The sequence below is a fragment of the Urtica dioica genome, chromosome 4 (genome assembly GCF_054948205.1).
Source record: "Urtica dioica subsp. dioica isolate 48M chromosome 4, U.dioica_male_clone48M_v1_H2, whole genome shotgun sequence".
Classification (NCBI taxonomy): domain Eukaryota; kingdom Viridiplantae; phylum Streptophyta; class Magnoliopsida; order Rosales; family Urticaceae; genus Urtica; species Urtica dioica.
The window spans coordinates 40,828,996-40,856,901 of NC_142759.1; the positions used below are offsets into that span (position 1 = coordinate 40,828,996).

Consider the following 27,906-nt stretch of genomic DNA (forward strand, 5'->3'; position numbering starts at 1 on the left):
TTTATAGGAGAGGAAGGAGCAAACCCTGCTCATTCCCCCCCCCCCTGCGCGCGCGACCCAAGGCCCGGCCCGCGTGCCGGCCTCGCGCGCACGCCAGTCCACCGGCGCCAGGCCGCGCGCGGGCCTTGCTGCCCAGCCGGCCCGGTCAGGCCCCCCCAGGGTCCGGCCAATAAAAAAAAAGAGGACATGCGTGCGTACGGTCACGCATGACCGAAGGTAAAATGACCTCAACGCCCTTTCTTTTTCTAAAGTTCACGACTTACGACCCGTAAGCCGTACACTTGGGGGGCTAATGTTACCGGTCGTTTTCGGGACGCCGGAAATTCAAAAACAATTCAAGACCGGTCGGGCTTTGCCGGCCGGAAGCCCAACGGGCCCCGGCCCACCAGGCCCGAGCGCCCTGACGCACCCACGGCCCAACAGGGCCGGCGTGCGCGCACCAGGGGCCACGCGCACCCGCGCCCCCGGCCCAGTGGGCCTTAGCGCGCCCTAGTGTGCCTGGCCCGCGCGCGCCCTGCGCCCCGGCCATCTCGGCCCGCGCGCGGTCCCGCACCCCGGCCATCCCGGCCCGCGCGCGCTCCTGGGCGCCCTGGGCGTCCCGACCCGCACACGCCCCAGCGCCCCGGCCGAGCGCCTCTGCTGCTTCGGCCGGGCGCCCCTGCTGCCCCGGCCGAGCGCCCCTGCTGCCTCGGCCGGGTGCTCCTGCCGCCTCGGCCGAGCGCCCCTGCTCCCTCGGCCAAGTGCCCCTGCTGCCTCGGCCGGGTGCTCCTGCCGCCTCGGCCTGGAGCCCCTGCCGCCCCGGCCGAGCGCCTCTGCTGCCTCGGTCGGGCATCCCTGCTGCCCCGGCCGAGCACTCCTGATGCCTCGGCCGAGCGATCCCACCGCCTCGGCCGGGCACACCCGCTGCCGGGCACGCCGCGCCCTGCCATGTCTCGCGCCCGGCGCACCCCGCGCCCATCCAAAGTAGTGGGAGAGGTTGTGAAATACTAGTGCATAGATCCGACGTTGGGATTGTGTAAGCCAAAAGAGATAATTAATTACATGCAAATGGATTATGGAGTTCGTATGTCTTACAAAGAAGTTTGGCGGTCGAGAGGAAAAACTCTAAAGTCCCTTTACGGCACTGAAGCAGAGTCGTACGCGTTCATACCTAAGTTGATGTACATGATTGAGACTAAAAATCCAGGTTCTCTCTTTGACCTTGTCACTACGGGGTCGAATAATCAGTTCGTTAGCTTCTTCAGGTCACTTAGCCCGTGGAGGAGGGGTTGGAAGTATTGTAGGTCTATTATCATTGTCCATACCTGGAGAAGGAGGTTGGGTATCAAAGGTGGGCACGATCTTGTTTTTGTGAAAACAGGTACGATATCATGACGAACAAGAACGCGGAGTCATTGAATGCGTTCAACGTTAAGCCTAGAGAGATTCCTATTTCGAAGTTGTTCAACTGGTTGCGCAAAAGAACTCTAGGATGGTATCACGAACGTAGAGAGTTGGCAACAAAAACAGCAACGTTACTGACCAAAGAGGCCCAGAAGAAACTACAGACAAACTATGCTGCAGCTTGTGGAATGCCGGTATGTTGATCTTATTATATTTATTTCGTACTGTGTTCTAACTGTGGACATAAGTTATCTATAATTGTCGTGATTGTAGACATTGATGTCTACAATTGGTAGTGATTGTAGACATTGATGTCTACAATTTGTATAAAACTGTAGACATTGATGTCTACAATTTGTATACAATTGTAGATATTGATGTCTACAGTTACAGGTATTTGTAGACATCTACGTCTACATTTTTAGTCATATGTGTTGTCGCACGAAAAAGAACAACGATTAGATACATCGGGCGGTTCGATCCAAGGCCGGACCAAGTGACCGCACCCAGGCCAAAAATGGGAGCTCGTAGACCGAGCTGCACCCTCCAGACCCTGAGGTGTGTTCTGGGGGGTGTGACTATGCCAAAGGTTGGCTGCCTACGTACCCTTTAGTCGGGATCAGGTCAGAACATAGTTCAATTTGTGTGTTGAGGGCTATCTTGGGCTCGGAGGCTTGAGAATCCAAGGCTTTAGAGTAGGACCCAGCTCGTAGCTTCTAGTGAAGACTTTAGAGGGGTCGCTTGCCTCGTAGCTCGGAGTTCTAGCTCAATGGCCAAGAAGCTGGAGAGCAGTGTGGACTGCTGAAGCTCGGGTCGCAGAAAAGGAGCGCGCTCCCTCTCGTGGAGGGGGGTCCTTGTATTTCTGAGCCGAGGGAGGAGGAGCACGCGCTCTTGGAATGTCCCAAGAGCACGGGAGAAGAGAGAATTCTCGAGTGAGAGTAGTGTTGGATGAGGAGTTGTGGGGCTGAATGAGCGTGTCTTTCCCTCCCCATAAGGGGGGGTATTTATAGCATTGGGAGGAGGCCTTGGGCCGGCCCCTTGAGGCCCACCGGGTGGCCAGGAGCGGGGCGCGCGAGGCACAACGCCCAGGAGGGCACATGGCGCGCAGGGCCGGAGGGCCGGGGCACGGGGAACGCACGCGGGCCGAAGGGCCGGGGCACGGGGAGCGCACGCGGGCCAAAGGGCCGGGGCGCGGGGACCGTACGCGGGCCGGAGGGCCGGGGCGAGAGGAGCGCACACGGGCCAGAGGGCCGGGGCGCGAGCAGCGCACGCGGGCCAGAGACGTGAGAGCGCGCGCAGCCGACCCGCGCAGGACGCGCGTGGCCCGGGGCGCACAGCCAGGGGCATGAGACGCGCACGGGCCGGCGGCGTCGGGCACGCGCTGGCCGGAGGAGAGAATGTAGAGAAAATGTCCTCTAGGAAATTCTCTTTAGAGAAAGTTGTCTCTTCCCCCTCAAGTGAGAGGGGGTATTTATAGGAGTGGGGAAGGCCATGGGCCGACCCACTTGGAAGCCCACGGAAGGGCAAGGAGCGGGGCGCGCATGGCCGGCAGGGCGCGTGGCGCGCATGGCCGGCAGGGCGCGCATGTCCGACAGGGTGCGGGGCGCGCATGTCCAGCAGGGCGCATGCGTGCATGGCCGGCAGGGCTCGGGCGCGCATGGCCGGCGGGGCACGCCGCGCGCATGGCCGGCAGGGCACGGGCGCGCATGTCCGGCAGGGCGCAGGGCGCGCATGGCCGGCAGGGCGCGGGGCGCGCATGGCCGGCAGGGCGCGGGGCGCGCATGGCCGGCAGGGCGCGGGACATGCATGGCCGGCAGGGCGCGGACGCGCATGGCCGGTAGGGCACGCCGCGCACATGGCCGACAGGGCACGGGCGCGCATGTCCCAAGGTGGCCGGGGCCCGTTGGGTGATCCGGCCGGCGATGCCCGGCCGGTCTCAAATTGTTTTTAGATTTCCGAATTCCCGAAAATGACCGACAACATTAGCCCCCCAAGTTCATGGCTCGTGAGACACGAGTCGTGAACTTTAATTTCTCAAGGGCGTTTGAGGTCTAGGTTTTCCCAAGTGATGAACTCGGGACCGACTGCGTGAGACTAAGGTGGAACTTCAAATCGCACGGGATCAACGTGACGGAGCCCAAATTTCTGTGGCCAAGATGGCGGGGGAGCTCACCGAAGAACGGCGAGCTTGTGAGGTGGCGACCCGATCAGCGGAGATTTTTCGCGCTGAGGTTACCGACCTTCGGAGGCAACTGGATGCTCGATCCGTTGCTTTGGAGACGTCGCACCGCCAGCTTACTTCGAGCGAAGCGGCGCGTGTTCGGGCGGAGCGCGAGTGCGACTCTCTGGCGGAGGAGAACGCTCGCCTCTCATCCCAGCTTGCTGAAGTGGAGCGAAGAGCGTCTGACTTGCAGGATGACTACGACATAAGGACCGAGGAGGCCCGTCGTGCGGGAGCGGTAGAATGTCGAGATGCGACCGCGACCGAGAACGAGGCTCGGGGGTTCACTTTTGAATTCTTCGACACTTTGTTTCCCCAGCTAGATGAGGGTGCTGCTTGAGCCGTGTGGCTTCTTTTTTTTTTTAGCGCGTATGTTTAGCGCTTTGCTTTCTTTTCCTTTTCTTAGGATTTTATTTATTTTTCACGCACTTTTTATTCAGCATGTGTTTATTGGATTCAGAGCCGTGGGTCTTTTTATTTATGAGATATTTTTGTTGCTTTCATGTTGAACGCTCATCTCAATTTTCGAGCAATTTTACTCGTATATGCCTTCTTTGTGGGCTAACGTGGCCCGAAGGGCTTGTACCCTTACCAACAGTTTTGGCAGGTTTTGCGTCCCTAGCTGGGATTTGTTCTCCGCTCACTCTATCTTTACGACTCGTCGTCGTTCAATGTTCGAGGTGAGGGGGCGTTTGTGCCCAGTTAGGTGGTTGTGGCCCAGTGACTCCTCTTCGTGCCTTCCGGCGATCGAAGAGGTCGTACCGGGTAGTTCCCAGGGGCTCTGCGTCCGTGCCATTGGCGACTGGACGTGTATGTCGCGCCGGGTTGGGCCGGCGTCTTTTGAGTCCGCGCCCTGGAGCAAGCGAACGTAAATCGCGCCGGTGTTAAGCCGGCGTCTTCGGAGCTCGTGCTGTTTGAGCGACCGAGCGTTTATGGTGCGCCGACTGAACCGACGTCTTTTAGCGTTCGCGCCCTGGAGCGTCGGAACGTAGTTGCGCCGGGTTAGGCCGGCGTCTTTTTAGTGTTCGCGCCCTGGAGCGTCGGAACGTAGGTGCGCCGGGTTAGGCCGGTGTCTTTTTAGTGTTCGCGCCCTGGAGCGTCGGAACGTAGGTGCGCCAGGTTAGGCCGACGTCTTTTTGGTTCGTGCCCTGGAGCGAGCGAACGCGTTTTGCGTCGGGTTATGCCAACGTCTTTTTGGGTTCGCTCACCCTGGGGCAAGCGAACACGGGTTGCGCCGGGTTAGGCCGACGTCTTTTGGGCCCGCTTGCCCTGGAGCAAGCGAACGCGGGTGCGTCGGGTTAGGCCGACGTCTTTTGGGCCCGCTTGCCCTGGAGCAAGCGAACGCGGGTGCGTCGGGTTAGGCCGACATCTTTTACTCAAACCTTATTGCACCGGGTTAGGCCGGCGTCTTTGGTGTTCGTGCCCTGAGGCTAGCGAACATTTGTTTGGCTCAAATTTGGCCTTTTTAGGGTTTGAGGCAGCGCCTTTACGCGTCTTACATGCGTCCCGGGAGACGTCTTTCACCTGCGCCTTTACGCGTCTTATGGCACGCCGGGAAGGCCGACGTTTTACCCGAACCCGTATGCACGAAGGGCCGTCGGGTTTCGAGCTTCCTAAGTCTGTATCCCCGTGGGGGACTTAGGCCTGGGTAGGAGTGTTCATGCTGTTGAGCGACCGAACTTTATGTGTTGCGCCGGGCTGGTCCGGCGTCTTTGAGCTCGTGTTGTTGAGCGACCGAGCATATGTGTTGCGCCGGGCTGGTCCGGCGTCTTTGAGCTCGTGTTGTTGAGCGACCGAGCATATGTGTTGCGCCGGGCTGGGCCGACGTCTTTTCTCGGACCCGTATGCTCGATGAGCCGTCGGGTTTCGAGCTTCTTAAGCCTCTGTATCCCATGAGTGGGGGGCTTAAGGTTTTTTTTTTTTTTTGGCCGTGAATTCTTGAGCGTATGTCGCAGGACCCATTAGCCCCCCAAGTTTTTAGTTTACAAGTCGTGCCGTGATGACTAAAAACTTTTTAATAAAGTGGGTAAAAAAAACCGCAAACTTCATTTTTTATTAATTTTTGCTAACAGGGAACATCCTTGAACAGTGGCACGTAGGCCTTATTGAATAAGGGAAATCAGAGCAATGAGTGGGGGGACTTGGTCACTGGTGGTACTGCCTCAAGTGCTCGGCGTTCCACGGGTGCCGGATTGGAGTTCCGTCCGTGTGTTCGATGTAGTAGGTGTTGTCGCACGAAAATGAACAACTATTTAAAACCTCGGGCGGTTCGATCCAAGGCCGGACCAAGTGATCGCACCCGGGCCAAGAGTGTGAACTCGATAGTCTCGAGTTAGGGTTCTCTCCGATCAACTCGCCTCTCGGGAGAGGTAGGGGGTGAGGAAGAGGAGTGACCGTGCCTTGGTTGTCGGCTGCCTACGTACCCGTGCGTGGGATCAGGTCAGAACGTAGTTCAAGCGTGTGTGACGCAGTATGAGGCGCGGAGCCTTGGTGGAGAGGCGTGCTCGACGAAGGAGACGGGGCGCGAGGAGTCCTCGGCAGCGTCTCAGAACTTCGGAGATCGCGTATGCGTCTAGCGTGTTAGACGCGCAAGGGTAACTCTAGTTGAGAACCCTAGGGGCGTGCTTGAGCACCGGAGAACATTCGGTCAGAGGGAGCGACGTCCGGGAAGTCCCCGTGAGCGTTCGGAACCTCTGAGAACGAGGGAGAGAGAAGAGAATCTGCTTCAGGCCAAATGTGGCATCCAGAGAAGCAGAGAAATCGAGCGTGTCGATAGGAGATGAAGAGAATTATTGGATATTTTGGGATGGCTTTTCCCCTCAATGAGAGAGGGTATTTATAGGTGTTTGGGAGCCTTAGAAGGTCCCTTTTTCGTCCATGTGGGACTAGGATCGCGCATGCCATCAAGTGGAGGCGCACGGCGTGCGCGCCGCACAAAGAGCGGCGCACAACGCGCGGCGCGCGTGTCACCGGGCGCGGCGCGAGGGTCACCGGGCGCGGCGCAGGTCGCGCGGCGCAGGTCGCGCGACGCATGGAGCGCGCGGCGCGCGCCTGTCTGGCGCGGCGCGCCGTCTGCTGCACGGCCGGCCGGCGTTGCGCGTTGTGTGCGCGATGGATGGCTCGTCTTGGCCGGGTTCTTGCGGGCCTTCGAATGTCATTCTTCCCATGTGAAATATGAAGCTTTCCTCTTGATGAGAGCGACTCGATTCGAGGAGCAAGGCTCGACTCGACGAGAGCGACTAGCGACTTGACTCGAGGAGTGACTCGAGAATGACTCGAGGCTCGACTCGAGAATGACTCGAGGCTCGACTCGAGGAACAATTCAAGGCTCGACTCGAGGAGCGAAGCTCGACTCGAGGAGATTGACTCAAGGCTCGACTCGAGGAGCGAAGCTCGACTCGAGGAGTCAGGAGTTTGGGCGAGGGCTTGAAGATTTGCCGCTCTTCAGGACCTCCGGCCTGACCATCGGCCCTTTGAGCGACGTGCCTTCTTGGCGTCTCGGGTTTTCCGAAAACGACCGACAACATTAGCCCCCCAAGTTCGTCGTTCGGGAGGCGTCCCAGCGATGAACTTTTTGTTCTTCTAGTTGGGTGTTTGAGGAAAATGTTTCCCGTGCCTTGTGGCCCCGAGGAAAATTTTTTCCTCTTCTTTTTTCTTCTTTTTCTTTTTCTTTTTTTTTTCAGGGGGCCGCGCGGCGCGCGCCCTGGACGACGCGGCGCGCGGTCTGTGCTGCATGACCCGCGCGGCGCGCGGGCTTGGCGCGCGGCGCGCCCCGTGCGCGGGGCTGGTTCGCTTCGCGCGGGAGAACTCCGACTTTTTGGAGTTTCTACTCCGAATTTGACCCTTGTGGGAGTAGGATTTCGACTCCTACCCCCCTAGAAGTCTATAAATAGACCCCCCCTTCTCTTCTCTCCTCACTTTATTTCTTCTCTTTTCTCTACGCTTGTTTTCTTTTTTACGCTTGCATTATGGGTGTCCCTTCCCTTTTCTCAGCTGAGAGTCCCGAGATTGATTTCGCTCTCTTGTTTCAGGGTTCTGAACACGCAGAGGATGATCTCTTTGCGGGTTTAAGGGAAGTTCCTCTGCACGTGGAAGAAAATCCAAGCGGAGTAGAGCAGTGGCTGGAGGAAGGCGAGTTGGGTGCGACCGTGCCCGCTGCTCAGCCTCTCGAAGAGTGCGCGCCAACTGGGCGCGCTACAGGTGGGGAGTTTGATCATCCCGCGTCCGGGGAGCCTGCCCCTCGCCTCGTGATCAACTTGGTTGGCGAGGGGGTTCGTGACAAAGTCCGCCTCGACGTGCCGCGGTCCGACTTGGACTTTCAAGGCGTGCCGGGAGATGCTACGGGCGCGGATGTGGTGACTCCACTAGAGTCGGCTCTCGACGAGATAGACTGCGTGGACGACTTTGGTCCCGAGTCTGAAGATCCCGGAGGTGAGTCAGAGACATGTCCGGGGGCCGAAGGCCTTGCATCGGAGCGTCCCGAGGTACCGACGGCGGCTGCCGTGGTTGTGCCGGAGGGCAGGAGCCCTTCCGCGGGGTCAGGGGGTCCTCAGCCCCGGGACCCCGACGCGGAGGCGTTGGTATCGGCGAGGTCGCTTGCTAGGACGGAGTGGTATCCCGAGGAGGGCCTTGCTGCTCCCGAGGACTTCGATTGTTCGGGGGTCGATGCTTCGAGCACGCTCACCTACCGGACATTCGTCGGTCTCCGGGAGGCTTTTGCCATTCCGTCGTCCGTGGCGCTTCTCCGTCCCTTAAAGGACGACCGTCCTTTCCGGCCTCGTCGTGGTTTTGCCGCAGTTTCAGTTGCGAGTCTTAACTGCGGGCTGCGGCTGCCGTTTCAACCCATCGTTCAGCAGCTTCTCGCCCGTCTGGGGGTGCACGCATGTCAGATGAGCCCGGCGTTCTACCGCATAGTGGCGATGTGCCATATGGAGTGGCATTGCCAGACTGAGCGGGTAATGACCGTGAGTGATTTTCGCAATCTCATCGCGGTTTTCCCTGCGCCCGGGCAACCCAGTTTCTTTGTGGCCCGCGACCGCCGGAATACTAAGCTGATCATTGATTCAGAGAAGTACAATCGACGACCATGGGTGTGGGTCTCGGCGGAGGCTTTTGGTGACGCACCGCTCCGGTTCGGCCCCTTGTCCGAGTTTCCCGCTAACGAGGGAGCCGACGACCTCGACTTTGTGAAGGAGATCCGGGGAATGTCGGAGGCTCGGAAAGCCGTCGAACGATTTCGTTCTCCTGAGCTGATGGCTTCCACTGGGTGGTTCCCGCCATTTCCTCAGTGGACCGAGGGTGCCCCGAGTGCCGCATCATCTCTCTCTCGAGCGGCGATCCTCAAGGTATGTTGACGTTTCGTACTTCTTGCTTTTGTTTTTTAGCTTAGGGTTTTGACTTTGTCGCTTTTGCAGTCTCTTCGGCTAGGGCGAGGGCTCGGGCTCGTCTAGCGAAGGCTTCCCGAGACCCAAAGTCGTTGGCGGCGGTTCGTCGTCGGATTGCTGCGCGGGATGGTCGGGAGAAACTCGATACCGATCATCGGGCGGAGAACGGTCCTCGCGCTTCTTTGAAGCGACCTTCCTCCTCGGCTTTGCCAGACACGTCTTCGGACTCTAAGCGCGTGAACTCGATGGTCGACGTGGAGGCCGCGGAGGTTAGGGGGGAATGTTCCCTGGGCCTTGCTCAATCTTCGATGAAGATGTGGAAGAGCGTTGTGGCCAGCAGTGACGTAGAGTTCTTTCGTCACGGCGTTTCCGATGCACATAGAGTGAGTTTCCCTTGCCTCGTTTGCGATGAATCTGTCTTTCGCTAAACTGTCTTTTTGCCTTCTCAGGTGCTTGCTCGAGCGACCCGGGGCGAGAAGATCCTTCACGACCTCATCAAGCGGATGAGTCGCGCCCAGGAGGAGCTTGCTCAAGCGAAGTCTCAGCTGGCCCACGCCGAGCGAGGTTCTCACTCAAAGGCGGAGTTTGCGAGTCTCCGCGAGCAGCTTCAGGAGGCTCGCGTGGAATTGGGAGTTACCCGCGGCAAGTGCGACCGTGCTCGAGCGGCGGTGGCGAAGATGGCTGAGGAGCTAACGACGGAGCGTCAAGCCCTTGAAGTGGCGACTCGGTCGACGGAGGTCTTCCGGAGCGAAGCACGGGACCTTCGACGTCAGTTGGAATCGCGCACGGAAGAAGTTGGCATTCTTCAGGGCCAGCTTACATCGAGTGAGGCTGCCCGTGTTCGTGCGGAGCGTAAGCGCGACTCCTTGGCGGAGGAGGTGGTTCGGGTCACCGAGGAGAAAGCCGCGGCGGAGCAGCTTGCGTCCGACCTTCAAGACGACTTTGATGTCGGAGTCGAGGAGGCAAGGCACGCAGCGGCGGCGGAGTGTCGGGACGCCACAGCTGCCGAGAATGTTTCTCGGGGGGTCACCTTTGACTTCTTCGACTCGCTATTCCCACCACTCGACGGGGCCGACCCTGTGGGCGACGATCCCGTCGAGTGACCGTTTTCTTTCTTTATTTTTCCTGCGCAAATGTTTTAGCGCGTGCTTTTTAGGTTTTTCCATTCAGCGCACTTGTCTTAGCGCTTGCTTACTAGGATATTTCCCTTTAGAGCACTTGTCTTAGCGCATGCTTTCTCGGGTTTGAGGCAGTTGCCCCTTTCTTTTATGTGGAGTTATTCATTTATTTTTATGAATGTTTTCGCACATTCATCTTCTATGGCATGCATGGATGGTCACTTGTTTGTGTCAATGATTTTGTCCATCCTTTTACCTCGGCATGATACTTCTTCAAACACACCAGTCACTTGGATGGTTTGCGTTTTTAGGTATCTTCAACTGCGAGTCAGCCATGTTACGTGGGTGTCTTACGTGTGCCGGATTGTGCCACGCGGACGTCTCAAATCGCGCCATGTAGGCATCTTGGATTGCGCCTTGTAGGCGTCTTACGTGAGCCATGTAGGCGTCTTGGGTGCGCCATGTAGGCGTGTTACGGGCTGCGCCATGTAGGCGTCTTACGGGCTGCGCCTTTACGCGACTTACGTGCGCCATGTAGGCGTCTTAGGTTGCGCCATGTAGGCATCTTACGGGCTGCGCCTTTACGCGACTTACGTGCACCATGTAGGCGTCTTAGGTTGCGCCATATAGGCGTCTTACGGGCTGCGCCTTTACGCGACTTACGTGCGCCATGTAGGCGTCTTAGGTTGCGCCATGTAGGCGTCTTACGGGCTGCGCCTTTACGCGACTTACGTGCGCCATGTAGGCGTCTTAGGTTGCGCCATGTAGGCGTCTTACGGGCTGCGCCTTTACGCGACTTACGTGCGCCATGTAGGCGTCTTAGGTTGCGCCATGTAGGCGTCTTACGGGCTGCGCCTTTACGCGACTTACGTGTGCCATGTAGGCGTCTTAAGTGCGCCATGTAGGCGTCTTATGGGTTGCGCCTTTACGCGACTTACGTGCGCCATGTAGGCATCTTAGGTTGCGCCATGTAGGCGTCTTACGGGCTGCGCCTTTACGCGACTTACGTGCGCCACGTAGGCGTCTTAGGTTGCGCCACGTAGGCGTCTTACGGGCTGCGCCTTTACGCAACTTACGTGCGCCATGTAGGCGTCTTAAGTGCGCCATGTAGGCTTCTTATGGGTTGCGCCTTTACGCGACTTACGTGCGCCATGTAGGCGTCTTAGGTTGCGCCATGTAGGCGTCTTACGGGCTGCGCCTTTACGCGACTTACGTGCGCCATGTAGGCGTCTTAGGTTGCGCCATGTAGGCGTCTTACGGGCTGCGCCTTTACGCGACTTACGTGCGCCATGTAGGCGTCTTAAGTGCGCCATGTAGGCGTCTTATGGGTTGCGCCTTTACGCGACTTACGTGCGCCATGTAGGCGTCTTACGGGCTGCGCCTTTACGCGACTTACGTGCGCCATGTAGGCATCTTAAGTGCGCCATGTAGGCGTCTTATGGGTTGCGCCTTTACGCGACTTACGTGCGCCATGTAGGCGTCTTACGGGCTGCGCCTTTACGCGTCTTACGTGCGCCATGTAGGCGTCTTATGGGTTGCGCCTTTACGCGACTTACGTGCGCCATGTAGGCGTCTTATGGGTTGCGCCTTTACGCGACTTACGTGCGCCATGTAGGCGTCTTACGGGCTGCGCCTTTACGCGTCTTACGTGCGCCATGTAGGCGTCTTAAGTTTTTTGTTGGAGCGTGTTCTTTTGAGAGTTTCCTTACCATAGCTAGCAGGCGTCTTAAGTTTTTTGTTGGAGCGTGTTCTTTTGAGAGTTTCCTTACCATAGCTAGCCCCCCCAAGTTTTTTGGTTATAAATTAATTGTTCGATAACCAGAAAACTTGCATAAAACGAAATTTGAAACGGAAAACTTGAGTTTTATTACTTTTGCGAAAAAAACTTGCGAGAGAATTTAAATCCTAAAACATTGGCTCGTAGGCCTTATTGAAAATGGGAAATAAAAGCGATAAAAAGCGGGGGACGCTAGCTACTGATAGTACTGCCTCAAGTGCTCCGCGTTCCACGCGTGGCGAATCGGAGTTCCGTCCGTGTGCTCGATGTAGTATGTCCCGTCGTGAATGACTTTGCGGACTCTGTAAGGGCCTTCCCAGTTCGGGCCTAGGACGCCAGCGCCTTGGACTTGTGTGTTCTGGAACACTCGTCTGAGGACGAGGCTTCCGACGGCAAAGGTTCGCCTTTTGATCTTGGAGTTGTAGTATCTTTCGACCTTGCGCTTCTGTGCGGCGAGGCGTCTGAATGCTTCCGCCCTCTTTTCGTCGATCAGGTCCAACCCAAGGCGCATGGCCTCGTTGTTGTTCGCTTCGTCGAACGTGTCGACTCGGAACGTGGGTATCTCGGTTTCAATCGGAACCACGGCCTCGACCCCATATGCAAGGGAAAATGGCGTCTCGCCGGTGGCGTTTCGCGCGGTTGTCCTATACGCCCATAGGACGAATGGTAATTCATCGGCCCAGGCGCCTTTCTTGTCTTCGAGCTTCTTTTTCAGGTTGCTCTTGATAGTCTTGTTGACTGCCTCGACTTGGCCGTTGGCCTGAGGATGATGCGGCGAGGAGAAGGTCTTGCTGATCTTCAGTTGATCGCAGATATCTCTTACTCGCGCGTTGTCAAATTGTGCCCCGTTGTCGGTCACAATCGAGGCGGGGATACCGTGCCTACATATGATGTTCTTCCAGATGAAGTTTGTCGTGTTTGCTTCAGTTATTCTGGCAAGCGGCTCGGCCTCTACCCACTTAGTGAAGTAGTCGATGGCGATAATGGCGTACTCGTATTGCCTCGGCGCTCTAGGGAGCTTTCCAATGATGTCCACGCCCCACTTAGCAAAGGGACGCGAGACAACGATGCTGCTTAACGGGGTCGGGGGCTGTCGCGGAATTTCCGCGAAGCGCTGGCATTTATCGCAACGCCTTGCCCATTCGCAAGCATCTCGCTTCATGGTAGGCCAGAAATAGCCTTGCTTAAGCGCTTTGAGCGCTAGGGAAATTCCCGCGGCATGGTTTCCACAGATGCCCTCATGGATTTCGCGGAGGACCTTGGTCGACTCAACGCTATCGAGGCATCGGAGCAGCGGTGTCGAGTAACCGCGCTTATAGAGTATGCCCTCACGGAGCGTGTATTTGGATGCTAAGGCCCTCAGTTTATCGGCTTCCTTGCGGTCTTCGGGGAGTTCCCCTCTTCGCAAAAACTCGACAATTGAGTCCATCGAAGTGGGCTGAGATGCCACCTCTATGGTCCCGACTTTGTCTCGGGAGACGGACGGTCGTGGGAGAGATTCAATGGGTACGGTCCCCAATCCGTCTTCGTCGATGCCAGACCCGAGGCGAGCAAGCGCGTCAGCCTCCGAATTTTGTTCTCTCGGGATTTGGTGAATCTCGAACCAAGAGAAGGCCTCGAGTTTGGAGTTTGTCTTAGCCAGGTACGCGACCATGTTGGGCTCCTTGGCGATGTATTCTCCTTTAACCTGGTTTACGATCAACTGCGAGTCGCAGTGTATTCGGAGGTTATGGGAGCCGAGCTTCTGTGCCAGCTCTATCCCTACAATGAGCGCTTCGTATTCAGCTTCATTGTTGGAGGCTTGGAAGCCGTAGTGAAGGGCATATCGCAGCTTTTCCCCATCGGGGTTAATCAGGATTATTCCGGCGCCAGCCCCCCAAGCATTAGATGCTCCGTCTACGTATAACTCCCAGATGGGACCCGTTGGGTCTACCTTCCTTTTCCGAGTTAGCTCGTTATCGTTCAAGTCAGTTTCCGCTCTTCTCATATCGGGAGCGTAGGAGAATTCTGCCACGAAGTCGGCTAAGGCCTGCCCCTTTATAGCCGTTCTTGGGTGGAACTCAATCTCGTACTCGCTCAATTCTTGGGACCAGATCGCCATGCGAGTCGACGTTCCCTTTTGAAGAGCTTTACCGATTGGATGCTCAGTTCGCACCGCAATTGGGTGAGCTTGGAAGTACGGTCGTAGCTTCTTTGCTGCAGTTACGAGAGCCAGAGAAAGCTTCTCAATCTCGGTGTAGCGCGTTTCCGCGTCGAGTAAGGCTTTGCTTACGTAGTAGATTGGCCATTGGACCTTGTTTTCTTCGCGGACAAGGACGGCACTTACAGCTCTTTCAGAGACGGCGAGATACACGTACAGCGTCTCGCCCTCTTTCGGTTTAGAGAGGAATGGTGGGGACCCAAAGTAAGCCTTCATTTCTTGGAAGGCACTTTCGCATTCGTCCGTCCACTCAAAGCCGTCCGTCTTCTTCAGAGCTTTGAAGAACGGTTGACACTTGTCGGTGGCTTTAGACACGAAGCGTGTCAGAGCGGCAATCCGACCGGTCAGGCTTTGCACTTCTTTGACTCGTCTTGGTGACTTCATTTCAAGGAGTGCCTTGATTTTTTCCGGGTTCGCCTCTATGCCTCGTCGGCTGACGATATAACCGAGGAACTTTCCGGATTCAACCCCGAATACGCATTTGTTGGGGTTGAGCTTCATTTTATATCGGCGGAGGATTGTGAACATCTCCCTAAGGTCGCGTACGTGATTAGTTGCCAGTAGGCTTTTAACGAGCATGTCATCCACGTACACTTCCATCGTCTTGCCGATTTGATCGGCGAAGATCCGATTTACCAAGCGTTGGTATGTTGCTCCCGCGTTCTTAAGGCCGAAAGGCATGACCTTGTAACAGTAGAGACCTCGATCAGTGACAAAGGTCGTCTTAATTTGATCGGGCTCGTGCATTCGAATTTGGTTGTAGCCGGAATAGGCGTCCATGAAACTTAGAAGTTCATGGCCGGCCGTGGCGTCCACCAGTTGTTCGATGCGCGGGAGTGGAAAGCAGTCCTTAGGGCAGGCTTTGTTAAGATCTTTGTAGTCTATACAAATTCGCCACTTCCCGTTGGGCTTTTTTACCATTACCACGTTGGCGACCCACTTGGGGTACTTGGCCTCTCGAATGAAGTTTGCGGTGAGGATTTTCTCGACCTCTTCATTTATGGCCAGGTATCGTTCTGGGTTGAACGTTCGTCTAGCCTGCACTTTTTCGGCGACTTTTGGGTCGTCGTTCAGTCGGTGCACTATTACCTCGGGATCGATTCCGGGCATGTCCGCATGAGTCCACGCAAAAACATCCTTAAACTCCCTAAGGAAGGCAGTAAGCTGAGTTTTGATGGCGAGTGGAAGTCGGGTGCCGACCTTTACAACCTGATCAGGCTTGGACTCGTCCAGGACGATTGGCACAAGATCATCAGAGGTTTCCACCTTAAGTCTTTCGATTTCGTCACGGGGGTCAAGTTCTCCGAACTTCCTTGCATCCCTTGGGTTGCATGGGTAATCGTCTTCCAATTGGAAGATCGTGTTGACCGCTTTTCCCGCGGACTTGCCATCAACTCCTTGCACGTAGCATATCCTGGCTTGGGATTGGTCTCCAGCCATAATGCCAATTCCTCCTTCGGTGGGGAACTTCACCAGTAGGTGATACGTGGAAGTGATTGCCCTTAGCCGGTTCAATGTGGGTCGCCCGATGATTAAGTTGTAGGGCGACTCTTGATCGACCACTAGGAATGGGACCATGTGAACGGCTTCGATTCCTCCAGGGGTCCCAAAGGTGATCGGCAGGTCGATGATGCCCTCGGTCATAACTTTTTCTCCAGTGAACCCAAACAATGGCGTTTGGGTCGGAGTCGGACGCAGCCCCCCGAGCTTCATGCGCTCTAGGGTGGACTTGAAAATTATATCGGCAGCGCTGCCGTTATCAATGAGAACCCTCTTCACCAAGTTATTGGCCACTTGGGCTTTGAGCACGATCGCGTCATTGTGCGGATGCACAACTCGCTTGGCCTCTTCATTGGTGAAATACATCGTCTCGTGAGGCACGGACGGAGGTTCTTCATATGTGAAGTTGACGTGCATAGCAGCGTCTTCCTGAGACACGGCCCTAAGGAATTTCTTCCGTTGTCGGGCCGAATCCCCATCTTGTGGACCTCCCAGTATGGTGGTTACCACGTGCAGTTGCGGGTTGGCGTTGGCAGTAGCCGTGGTTCGGTCGGCAGAAGCGGCTGCTCCACCTCCTTGACCAGACTGTTGTCTGTTCGCGGTGGGGCCCGCAACGCCAATCATGCGCAACACGAACTCCTTCAGCTCATCCCGTTGGATCAAAGCCTCGATTTGCCTTTTGAGGTTGTAGCATTCCGAGGTCAAATGACCATATTCCTGATGGAACTCACAATACCTGGATCGATCGCGAGTTGCGGGATCCTTCTTCATTGGAGCCGGGGGCGTGAACTTGTCACGTGCCAGAGCCAAGATCCTTTCTGGCGCCGTGTTCAGCGGCGTGAACGACGAGTACCCTTTGAAGTTTTCCGCAAGTCGCGGTTTCTGAGGTACAGGGGGTTGGTTGCTAGAAACCTGGTTCCCCTTGTTTCGCCTCTTACGAGGTTCGTTCTGCTCGCGGATAGAATCTTCTCGACGGCGAGAGCTTTGATTAGTGCTCTTGCGGCCGTCGAGGTAATCTTCGACTCCCATGAAGGTCTTAGCTCGAGTCATTAACTCGGCCATGGTGGAAGGGACACGGCCGACGACAGACTTGAGGAAGTCACTCGTGCGCAAGCCTTCTATGATAGCGGCAATTGCGTCACTGTCGTCAAAGCGGTCGACCTTGTTTGACTCTTCTGTGAATCGGGCGAGGTATCGTCTAAGAGACTCGCCACTCTCTTGCCTGATTGACCACAGGTACATCTTGGTCTTCTTTTGGACCATAGACGTAGCGAACCGTGCCAGGAACATGTCCTTCAGGTCTTTGAACGAGTGGATGCTTCCTGGTCTTAAGTTTTTGAACCACTCAAAGCCGGGTCCGGCGAGGGTCAAACTAAAAGCTTGGCACATGGCACCAGGAGAAACACCCTGCATCGTCATCCAGGTTTCATAGTGCTGGATGTGGTAAGCAGGATCTGCTTTCCCATCATAGGGAGCGAGGTTCGGGAGCTTGAAATTCCCCGTACAAACCTCAGCCAGTATCTGAGTAGTGAAAGGTGATGAGTTCTCCTCAACGACTCCGTAGGCACTTCCACCTATTCCGTATTCTCGGAGATCTCGTACCTCATTTCGAAGGTTGTGGATCATAGTGACCACATCGAGACCGGTCGTTGGAGTAACCCCTTGATCGGGAGGAGTCACCTGCAGCCTTTCGTTAGACCCCTGTCCTGCGCGGCGGTTCCCGTTAGTTGGGGCTGCCAGCGGGATATTGGGTCTAGAGCTTAGTCGCTCTCTCAGATCATTGCCACGCCCAATGCGTTGAGCAGTGAGGTGGTCCCTAAGATCAGGGCTGGCCGTACGGAGGCGCCGGCTTTGCTTGCGGCGGTGCGCTCTCCGCGCGCCCTGACTTTCCGCAACATTCTCCCTCAGACCTAGTCGGTCGAGGGCCGAACGTCGGGAATTCCCCTCTTGAGAAGCTGTCGGCGCTTCGCCTGCTCGGGGTAAGGGATTCGACGGACCGGCTTCAAACACGGCGGGGAGTTCCCCGTCCTTCGTGAGAGAAGTCTCGATATCCTCCGACTCACCAGTATCCTCATAATCAGGGTCGCGGCTTTCCTCGTTGAGGTTCTCAGGATCCCCGTTGGGGGTCGTGGTGTCACGCATAGGTTGCTTCGCAGCCAGTCGGCTGTGGTACCTTGCGTTCCTCGCCTTCAGTCGGCGGATACTCTCCTCCAACTCCGTGATGCGGTTGTCCCTGCTATCAGGAGATGGAGATGGTGAGCGGGTCGAGCTCTCTTCGAGGAGCGACTCTTCGTCACCATGCGCTCGGGAGCGCAAGAAGTATTTCTTCGTCCTAGCAACGCTTTCGGGGTTGTTCACGCCCTCAGAACGTACGGGTGGTTGGCTACTCATCGTTTCTCAAGTTCGAGAAGGTTGAGTTTGCAGAAGAAAAGAAGAAGATGAATAGAAGGGATTTCGGGCTGAATAGGTCGGGAAGCCCCCTCCTTCTAGCGCCAAAATGTTGTCGCACAAAAATGAACAACTATTTAAAACCTCGGGCGGTTCGATCCAAGGCCGGACCAAGTGATCGCACCCGGGCCAAGAGTGTGAACTCGATAGTCTCGAGTTAGGGTTCTCTCCGATCAACCCGCCTCTCGGGAGAGGTAGGGGGTGAGGAGGAGGAGTGACCGTGCCTTGGTTGTCGGCTACCTACGTACCCGTGCGTGGGATCAGGTTAGAACGTAGTTCAAGCGTGTGTGACGCAGTATGAGGCGCGGAGCCTTGGTGGAGAGGCGTGCTCGACGAAGGAGACGGGGCGCGAGGAGTCCTCGGCAGCGTCTCAGAACTTCGGAGATCGCGTACGCATCTAGCGTGTTAGACGCGCAAGGGTAACTCTAGTTGAGAACCCTAGGGGCGTGCTTGAGCACCGGAGAACGTTCGGTCAGAGGGAGCGACGTCCGGGAAGTCCCCGTGAACGCTTCGGAACCTCTGAGAACGAGGGAGAGAGAAGAGAATCTGCTTCAGGCCAAATGTGGCATCCAGAGAAGCAGAGAAATCGAGCGTGTCGATAGGAGATGAAGAGAATTATTGGATATTTTGGGATGGCTTTTCCCCTCAATGAGAGAGGGTATTTATAGGTGTTTGGGAGCCTTAGAAGGTCCCTTTTTCGTCCATGTGGGACTAGGATCGCGCATGCCATCAAGTGGAGGCGCACGGCGTGCGCGCCGCACAAAGAGCGGCGCACAACGCGCGGCGCGCGTGTCACCGGGCGCGGCGCGAGGGTCACCGGGCGCGGCGCAGGTCGCGCGGCGCGCGCCTGTCTTGCGCGGCGCGCCGTCTGCTGCACGGCCGGCCGGCGTTGCGCGTTGTGTGCGCGATGGACGGCTCGTCTTGGCCGGGTTCTTGCGGGCCTTCGAATGTCATTCTTCCCATGTGAAATATGAAGCTTTCCTCTTGATGAGAGCGACTCGATTCGAGGAGCAAGGCTCGACTCGACGAGAGCGACTAGCGACTTGACTCGAGGAGTGACTCGAGAATGACTCGAGGCTCGACTCGAGGAACAATTCAAGGCTCGACTCGAGGAGCGAAGCTCGACTCGAGGAGATTGACTCAAGGCTCGACTCGAGGAGCGAAGCTCGACTCGAGGAGTCAGGAGTTTGGGCGAGGGCTTGAAGATTTGCCGCTCTTCAGGACCTCCGGCCTGACCATCGGCCCTTTGAGCGACGTGCCTTCTTGGCGTCTCGGGTTTTCCGAAAACGACCGACAACAGTAGGTTCCGTCGTGTATGACTTGTCGAACTCTATATGGTCCTTCCCAATTTGGGCCCAGGACCCCGGCGCCTTGCACTTGGGTGTTCTGGAACACGCGTCTGAGTACAAGGCTGCCGACGGCGAAGATCCGCTTTTTGACTTTGGCGTTGTAGTATTTCTCAACCTTTCGCTTTTGTGCAGCGAGTCTGGTGAGGGCATCGGATCTTTTCTCATCGATTAGATCCAGTTCGAGGCGCATGGCTTCATCATTTTCTTTCTCGTCGAAAGTGTCGACCCGGTAGGTGGGGACTTCCGTTTCCACGGGGACCACCGCTTCAATCCCAAAAGCCAGGGAGAAGGGTGTTTCTCCGGTGGCGTTTCGAACGGTCGTTCGATAGGCCCATAGGATAAAAGGCAGTTCCTCAGCCCAGGCGCCTTTTTTGGTTTCGAGCTTTTTCTTGAGGTTGCTTTTAATCATCTTGTTGACGGCTTCCACTTGGCCATTAGCCTGTGGATGTCGTGGGGATGAGAATGTCTTGCTTATCCCTAATTGGGCGCAGATTTCTCTAACCCTCGCATTGTCGAACTGCGCGCCGTTATCGGTCACGATCGACGCGGGGATGCCGTGGCGGCATATTATGGACTTCCAGATGAAGTTTGTAGTGTTGGCCTCGGTGATCCTGACCAGAGGCTCGGCTTCGACCCACTTAGTGAAGTAGTCAATAGCGACGATGGCGTATTCGTATTGCCTCGGGGCTTTGGGAAGCTTGCCGATAATGTCTACGCCCCATTTTGCGAAGGGGCGTGGAACAACGATGCTACTCAGGGGAGATGGCGGCTGTCGTGGAACGTTGGAGAAACGTTGACACTTGTCGCACTTTCTTGCCCAATCGTAGGCGTCTTTTTTCATCGTTGGCCAGAAATAGCCTTGTCGAAGCGCTTTGAGCGCGAGGGACCTCCCAGCGGCGTGGTTCCCGCAGAGGCCTTCGTGGATTTCGCGGAGGACCTTGGTCGACGCGACGCTGTTGAGACATCAGAGCAGCGGGGTTGAATACCCGCGCTTGTATAAGGCTTCGCCTCTCAACACGTATTTGGATGAGAGGGCTTTCAGCCTTTCGGCTTCTCTGCGGTCTTCGGGAAGTACCCCTCTTCGCAGGAAGTCCGTAAGCGGGGTCATCCAAGTTGGATGAGCGGTGCTCTCAATCGTTCCAACCTCATCACGTGAGACGGATGGTCGCGAGAGAGACTCGATCGGGATAGTTCCCAACCCGTCTTCGGTGATACCGGATCCGAGGCGAGCTAGGGCGTCAGCCTCGGAGTTCTCTTCTCGTGGGATCTGGATGATCTCGAACCAGGAGAAGGCATTTAGCTTGGCATTTGTCTTTTCCAAGTAGGCGATCATATTAGGTTCTTTGGCAACGTAGTTGCCTTTAACCTGATTTACGATCAACTGCGAGTCACAGTGTATTCGTAAATTCTGTACGTTGAGCTTTTGAGCTAGCTCTAGCCCTACGATGAGGGCTTCGTACTCGGCCTCATTGTTGGAGGCCTGGAATCCGTAGTGGAGGGCATAGCGTAACTTTTCCCGGTCGGGATTCGTTAGAATCACGCCGGCGCCTGCTCCCTGGGCATTAGATGCTCCGTCTACGTGTAGTTCCCAGATGGGACCCGTAGGGTCGACCTTTCTCTTTCGAGCCGACAAGTCGTCGGTCGAGTCGTCTTCTGCTCTTCCCATGTCGGGAGTGTAGGAGAATTCTGCTACGAAATCAGCTAAGGCTTGAGCCTTTATTTCTGGTCTCGCGTGAAACTCAATCCCGTACTCGCTCAATTCTTGGGACCAGATCTCCATGCGAGTCGACGTTCCCTTTTGAAGAGCTTTACCGATTGGGTGTCCAGTTCGGACAACGATTGGGTGAGCCTGGAAGTAGGGGCGTAGCTTTTTGGCGGCTATGAGGAGAGCGAGAGAGAGTTTCTCTATCTCCATGTAACGTGTTTCGGCGTCAAGTAGGGCTCTGCTTATGTAGAAGATAGGCCATTGAGCCTTATCTTCTTCATGGATCAGCACAGCGCTCACAGCTCGTTTGGAGATGGTGAGGTAGATGTAGAGCGTCTCGCCTTCTTTTGGCTTGGAGAGGAACGGAGGTGTCCCGAAGTAGGCCTTCATTTCTTGAAAGGCCTTTTCGCACTCGTCCGTCCATTCAAATCCGTCCGTCTTCTTAATTGCTTTGAAGAACGGTTGACACTTGTCGGTTGCTTTGGCCACAAAACGTGAGAGGGCGGCAATCCGACCGGTCAGACTTTGGACTTCCTTGACACGTCGCGGGGACTTCATGTCAAGGAGTGCCTTGATTTTCTCGGGGTTCGCTTCGATACCTCGACGGCTAACTATGTAGCCTAGGAACTTCCCGGATTCGACCCCAAACACGCACTTGTTGGGGTTGAGCTTCATTTTGTACCGGCGGAGGATTAAGAACATCTCCCTCAGGTTGTCTACGTGATTGGTAGCCAGTAGGCTTTTAACGAGCATGTCGTCCACGTATACTTCCATGGTCTTGCCGATTAGGTCGGCGAAGATCCGGTTTACCAGTCGCTGGTAAGTAGCTCCTGCATTTTTAAGGCCGAAAGGCATGACCTTGTAGCAGTAGAGGCCGCGATCAGTGACGAAGGTCATCTTGATCTGATCGGGATCGTGCATTCGTATCTGGTTATAGCCCGAGTAGGCGTCCATGAAACTTAGCAGTTCATGTCCTGCCGTGGCGTCGACCAGTTGTTCTATGCGTGGGAGTGGAAAGCAATCTTTTGGGCAGGCTTTGTTAAGATCTTTGTAATCTATACAAATGCGCTACTTCCCGTTAGGCTTTTTGACCATAACCACATTGGCCACCCATTTGGGGTACTTGGCTTCTCGGATGAAACCGGCGGAGAGAAGCTTTTCGACTTCCTCGTTTATCGCTAGGTACCGTTCAGGGTTGAACGCACGTCTAGCTTGTACCTTTTCAGCGATAGTTTTGTCGTCATTTAACCGGTGCACAATCACATCGGGGTCTATACCAGGCATGTCTGCATGTGTCCACGCAAAGACATCCTTAAACTCCCGAAGGAAGGACGCGAGTTGAGTTTTGATGGCGAGAGGGAGTTGTGCACCGATTTTCACTACCTGGTCAGGTTTAGCTTCGTCGAGAACGATCGAAGTGAGATCATCGGGGGTGTCAACTTTCAACCTCTCGATATCGTCGCGGGGGTCCAACTCCCCGAGTTGCCGTGCGTCTTTCTGATCACACGGGTAGTCGTCTTCTAGTTGGTAGATCGTGTTAACCCTTTTTTCAGCGGGCTTGCCATCCACGCCTTGGACATAGCATATCCTCGCTTGGGTTTGATCATCAGCCATGACGCCGATCCCCTCCTCGGTGGGGAATTTCACCAGTAGGTGATATGTCGATGTGATGGCCCTTAGTCTGTTCAACGTGGGTCGCCCAATGATAACATTGTAGGGTGACTCATGGTCAACCACAAGAAAAGGGACCATGTGAACGACTTCGATACCTCCGGTAGTCCCGAAGGTGACTGGCAAATCAATGATTCCTTCAGTCATGACCTTTTCTCCCGTGAAGCCAAACAAAGGTGTCTGAGTCGGGATAGGGCGGAGCCGCCCGAGCTTCATGCGCTCTAGGGTGGTCTTAAAGATTATATCGGCTGCGCTGCCGTTATCAGTAAGAACTCTTTTTTACCAAGTTGTTGGCCACCTGGGCCTTAAGGACTATAGCGTCATTGTGCGGGTGCACAACTCGCTTGGCCTCTTCATTGGTGAATTGTATCGTCTTGTGAGGTACGGACGGAGGTTCCTCGTAGGTGAGGTTAACCTGCCGGCAAGGCCTTCTTGAGAGGCAGCTCTGAGGAGCTTTTTCCTTTGCCGGGCCGAGTCCCCGTTCTGCAGGCCACCTAGAATGGTGGTGACGACGTGGAGTTGCGCATCAGCAGTAGCCGCGACCGTTGTGCGGTCGGTGTTAGCGTTGGCCCCTCCACCTTTCTCAGGCTGTGGCCTGTTGTTGGCGGGGGCTGCCGCTCCTACCATGCGAAGGACAAACTCTTTGAGCTCTCCCTTTTGGATTAATGTCTCAATTTGCTTACTAAGATGGAAGCATTGAGCGGTCGTGTGACTGTAATCCCGGTGAAACTCACAATAGCGGGATCGGTCGCGAGATGCGGGGCCGCCCTTCATAGGAGCCGGAGTGGTGAACTTGTCACGCACCACAGCATAGATTTGCTCTACCGGGGCGTTCAAGGGAGTGTAACCCGAGTAGTCTCTAAAATGGCTCGCAAGACGCGGCTTCTGAGACATAGGGGGTCGGCTATCGGTAGCTTGACCGCCCTTGTTCATCCTTTTGCGGGGGTTACTTGGCTCGCTGCCGGACTCATCCCGACGGCAGGAGCTTTGGTTGCTGCTCCTGCGGCCGTCGAGGTAATCTTCTACCCCCATAAAGGTTTTGGCTCGGTTCATTAACTCGGCCATCGTAGAAGGGACTCTGCCGACGATGGACTTTATGAAGTCTCCAGTGCGCAAACCCTCGATGATGGCTGTAATTGCGTCACTGTCGTCAAAGCGGTCAACCTTATTTGATTCTGCGGTGAATCGGGTGAGATACTGTCTCAAGGACTCGTTATTCTCTTGCCTGGTCGACCATAAGTACATCTTGGTCTTCTTTTGGACCATGGATGTAGCAAATCGTGCTAGGAACATGTCCTTCAGGTCTTTGAGTGATTGGACGCTCCCCGGTCTTAAATTCTTAAACCACTCAAAACCGGGTCCGGTGAGGGTAAGACTAAAAGCTTGGCATAGAGCCCCAGGTGAAACGCCTTGCATCGTCATCCAAGTTTCGTAATGTTGGATGTGATACGTGGGATCAGCTTTCCCATTGTAGAGAGGGAGATTCGGGAGTTTGAAGTTTCCCGTGCATACTTCAGCAAGGACTTGGGCGGTGAAGGGAGAGGAATGTTCTTCTACGACCCCGTATGTATCACCGGCCAAGCCCCCTTCACGCAGGTCACGTACCTCATTACGAAGATTGTGAATCATGGTGACGACGTCGAGGCCAGTGTTGGGGGTCACTCCTTGTTCAGGAGGAGTCACCTGTCGCCTTTCGTTCGACCCTTGAGCCGTGCGAGGGTCCCCATTGATTGGGGCCGCAGGGTTGTGACCCTTGCGAGCACTTAGCCTCTCCCGGAGGTCTTCGCCACGGTCGTTCCGTTGGGCGGTAAGTCGATCTCTAAGATCCGGCCCGGTGGTATGGGGGCGTGAGCTTCGAGCTACACGCCTTACTCGCCGAGTTGTTGGACCTTCCCTGACATTGCCTCTTTGACCGAGTCGGTCATGGGCTGAACGTCGGGAGGTCTCTTCTTGAGAGGAGATCGGTATTGCCTTTGTTTTCGACGGACCGGCTTCGATCTCAACAAGGAGTTCCCCGTCTTTGGTGAGAGAAGTCTCGATGTCCGCTGAAATTTCCAAGCCTTCATAGTCGGGGTCATAGTCATGTCCCTCGTCCATGAGGTCCTCGGATTCCCCATGGGAGGTGCCGTGTGCAGGTGCCTTGCCCGCCAGTTGGCGGTGGTACCTTGCATTGGCTATCTTCAGTTGGCGGGTTTTCTCCTCCATTTCAAGGATGCGGTCGTCCTGACTGTCCTGAAGAGGAGGGGGCGAGGGAGTGTGGCTCTCATCGTTGAGAGACCCTTCGTCGCCTTGCGCTCGGGAGCGCAGGAAGTATTTCTTCACCGCGGTTGCGTTTTCGGGGTTGTTCACGCCCTCAGAACGAACGGGTGGTTGACCACTCATGTCTTTCTCAAGTCGAGAAGAAAGAGGTCGAGCTGTAGAAGGGATTTCGGGCTGTGTAAGTCGGGAAGTGCCCTCCTTCTAGCGCCAAAATGTTGTCGCACGAATAAGAACAATGATTAGATACCTCGGGCGGTTCGATCCAAGGCCGGACCAAGTGACTGCGCCCGGGCCAAAAATGGGAGCTCGTAGACCGAGCTGCACCCTCCAGACCCTGAGGTGTGTTTTGGGGGGTGTGACCGTGCCAAAGGTTGGCTGCCTACGTACCCTTTAGTCGGGATCAGGTCAGAACGTAGTTCAATTTGTGTGTTGAGGGCTATCTTGGGCTCGGAGGCTTGAGAATCCAAGGCTTTAGAGTAGGACCCAGCTCGTAGCTTCTAGTGAAGACTTTAGAGGTCGCTTGCCTCGTAGCTCGGATTTCTAGCTCAATGGCCAAGAAGCTGGAGAGCAGTGTGGACTGCTGAAGCTCGGGTCGCAGAAAAGGAGCGCGCTCCCTCTCGTGGAGGGGGGTCCTTGTATTTCTGAGCCGAGGGAGGAGGAGCGCGCGCTCTTGGAATGTCACAAGAGCACGAGAGAGAGTTCTCAAGAGAAGAGAAGTGTTGTTGGAATAAAAGTTGTGTTTTTTCCCTCCCCTAGGGGGGGGGTATTTATAGTTGTGGAGAGAGGCCTTGGGCCGGCCCCTCAAGGCCCACCGGGTGGCCGGGAGCAGGGCGCGCGAGGCATGACGCCCGGACAGGCGCAGGGCGCGCGGGGCGTGATACCTGGCCGGGCGCGGGGCGTGACGCCTGACCGGGCGCGGGGTGCATGGAGCAGCAGGAGCGGTCGGCCGAGGCAGCAGGGCGCTCGGCCGGGGTAGCAGGCGCGCGCAGGAGTCGGGCGGCCGCGAGCGCAGACGCGCGTGGGCGCGCGCGCGGGCCGGGCGGCCTGGAGCGCGGGCGCATGAGGGCCAGAGAGCGCGCGTGGGCCGAAGGGCCGGGGCGCGGGGAACACGCTCGAGCCATAGGGCCAGGGCGCGGGGAGCACACGCGGGCCAGAGGGCCGGGGCGCGAGGAGCGCACGCGGGCCGGAGGGCCGGGGCGCGGGGAGCGCACGCGGGCCGGAGGGCCGGGGCGCGGGAAGCGCACGCAGGCCGGAGGGCCGGGGCGCGGGGAGCACACGCGGGCCGAAGGGCTAGGGCGCGGGGAGCGCACGCGGGTCGGAGGGCCGGGGTGCGAGGAGCGCACGCGGGCCGGAGGGTCGGGGCGCGAGCAGCGTACGCGGGCCGGAGGCGTGAGGGCGCGCGCAGCCAGGGGCGTGAGACGCGCACGGCCGGCGGCGCAGGGTGCGCACGGACCGGCGGCGTCGGGAACGCGCAGGCCGGAGGAGAGAATGTAGAGAAAATGTCCTCTAGGAAATTCTCTTGAGAGAAAGTTGTCTCTTCCCCCTCAAGTGAGAGGGGGTATTTATAGGAGTGGGGAAGGCCATGGGCCGACCCACTTGGAAGCCCACAGAAGGGCAAGGAGCGGGGCGCGCATGCCCGGCAGGGCGCGGGGCGCGCATGCCCGGCAGGGTGCAGGACACGCATGGCCGGCAGGGCGCGGGCGCGCATGGCCGGCAGGGCACGCCGCGCGCATGGCCGGCAGGGCACGGGCGCGCATGTCCCTAGGCGGCCGAGGCCCGTTGGGTGATCCGGACGGCGATGCCCGGCCGGTCTCAAATTGTTTTTAGATTTCCGGTTTCCCGAAAACGACCGACAACAATATGTCTACACGTACATGACTTACTCTTATTATTCTTCTTTTCTTTGTGAGGCCATCATAATTCCTCGATTTTGAGGTAGGTGACAGAGATGGGAACACGTGGACTGTGAATTTACACGAAAAAACATGCTCGTACCGGGAATTTCAACTTGACAGTTTCATATGTGCTCATGGTATTACTGCATGTGGACATCGTAACCTTTCGGTTAAGGGCTATATTTCGCCTTACTATAGTGCAAAGTACCGGAGGGCAAGTTATGCAGGTGTCCACCATCCCCATGGAAATATTCAAATGTGGACTATTCCCACTAAGGTCGCGAATTTTGTAATTCAGCCTCCGACACACAGAGCACGTGTCGTCAGTAGACCGAGGAAGAGACGTATACCTTCTCAAGGGGAAGAGCCTATTCGTAGGAAATGTTCGCGATGTGGAGAAGTTGGTCACAACCGGATTACATGCAACAGTCCAGTTCCTTTGTCCGAGAGGAATTGATGAATTATTTCCGGATTTTCAGAGTCCAACATACACATGTACTTCTCAAATTCTGGCTGAGCGTACGCCTTTGAATGTGTATTTAATATCTTTTTGGAACTTGGAATGTATATCCTCTGTTTTGGAGTTTGAATGACTACTTATATGATAGAAGTTATTAATTTATGTCTTTTTTACGTCTTGAATGCATTACATGATAGAAGTTGTTCTAATTGTAGACTTCATTGTCTACCAGTTGTGGTGATTGTAGACATTTGTCTCTACAATTGTAGTGATTGTAGACATTAAATGTCTACAATCAGTTCAAATTGTAGATATATATGTCTACAATTGTGGTGATTGTAGACATTAAATGTCTACAATCAGTTCAAATAGTAGATATATATGTCTACAATCACCACAACTGTAGACATCATTGTACACATCTGTAGACACAGCCATAACAAAACAAAAGCATACCAAAACCATACAGCCATAACAAAACAAAAGCATACCAAAACCATACAACCATAACAAAACAAAAGCATTCCAAAACCATA

General features: G+C 55.9%; 1 protein-coding gene across 1 annotated transcript; it reads left to right on the forward strand.

Moving 5' to 3' along the window:
* Positions 1 to 1,047: 1,047 nt before the first annotated feature.
* LOC149401550 (uncharacterized) lies at positions 1,048 to 27,367 on the forward strand. The gene is made up of 4 exons (XM_089610776.1): positions 1,048 to 1,244; positions 1,361 to 1,577; positions 1,755 to 1,776; positions 26,955 to 27,367. The coding sequence occupies exons 1-4, from the start codon at positions 1,048 to 1,050 to the stop codon at positions 27,365 to 27,367; spliced, it is 849 nt and encodes a 282-aa protein (XP_089466902.1).
* Positions 27,368 to 27,906: the final 539 nt, after the last annotated feature.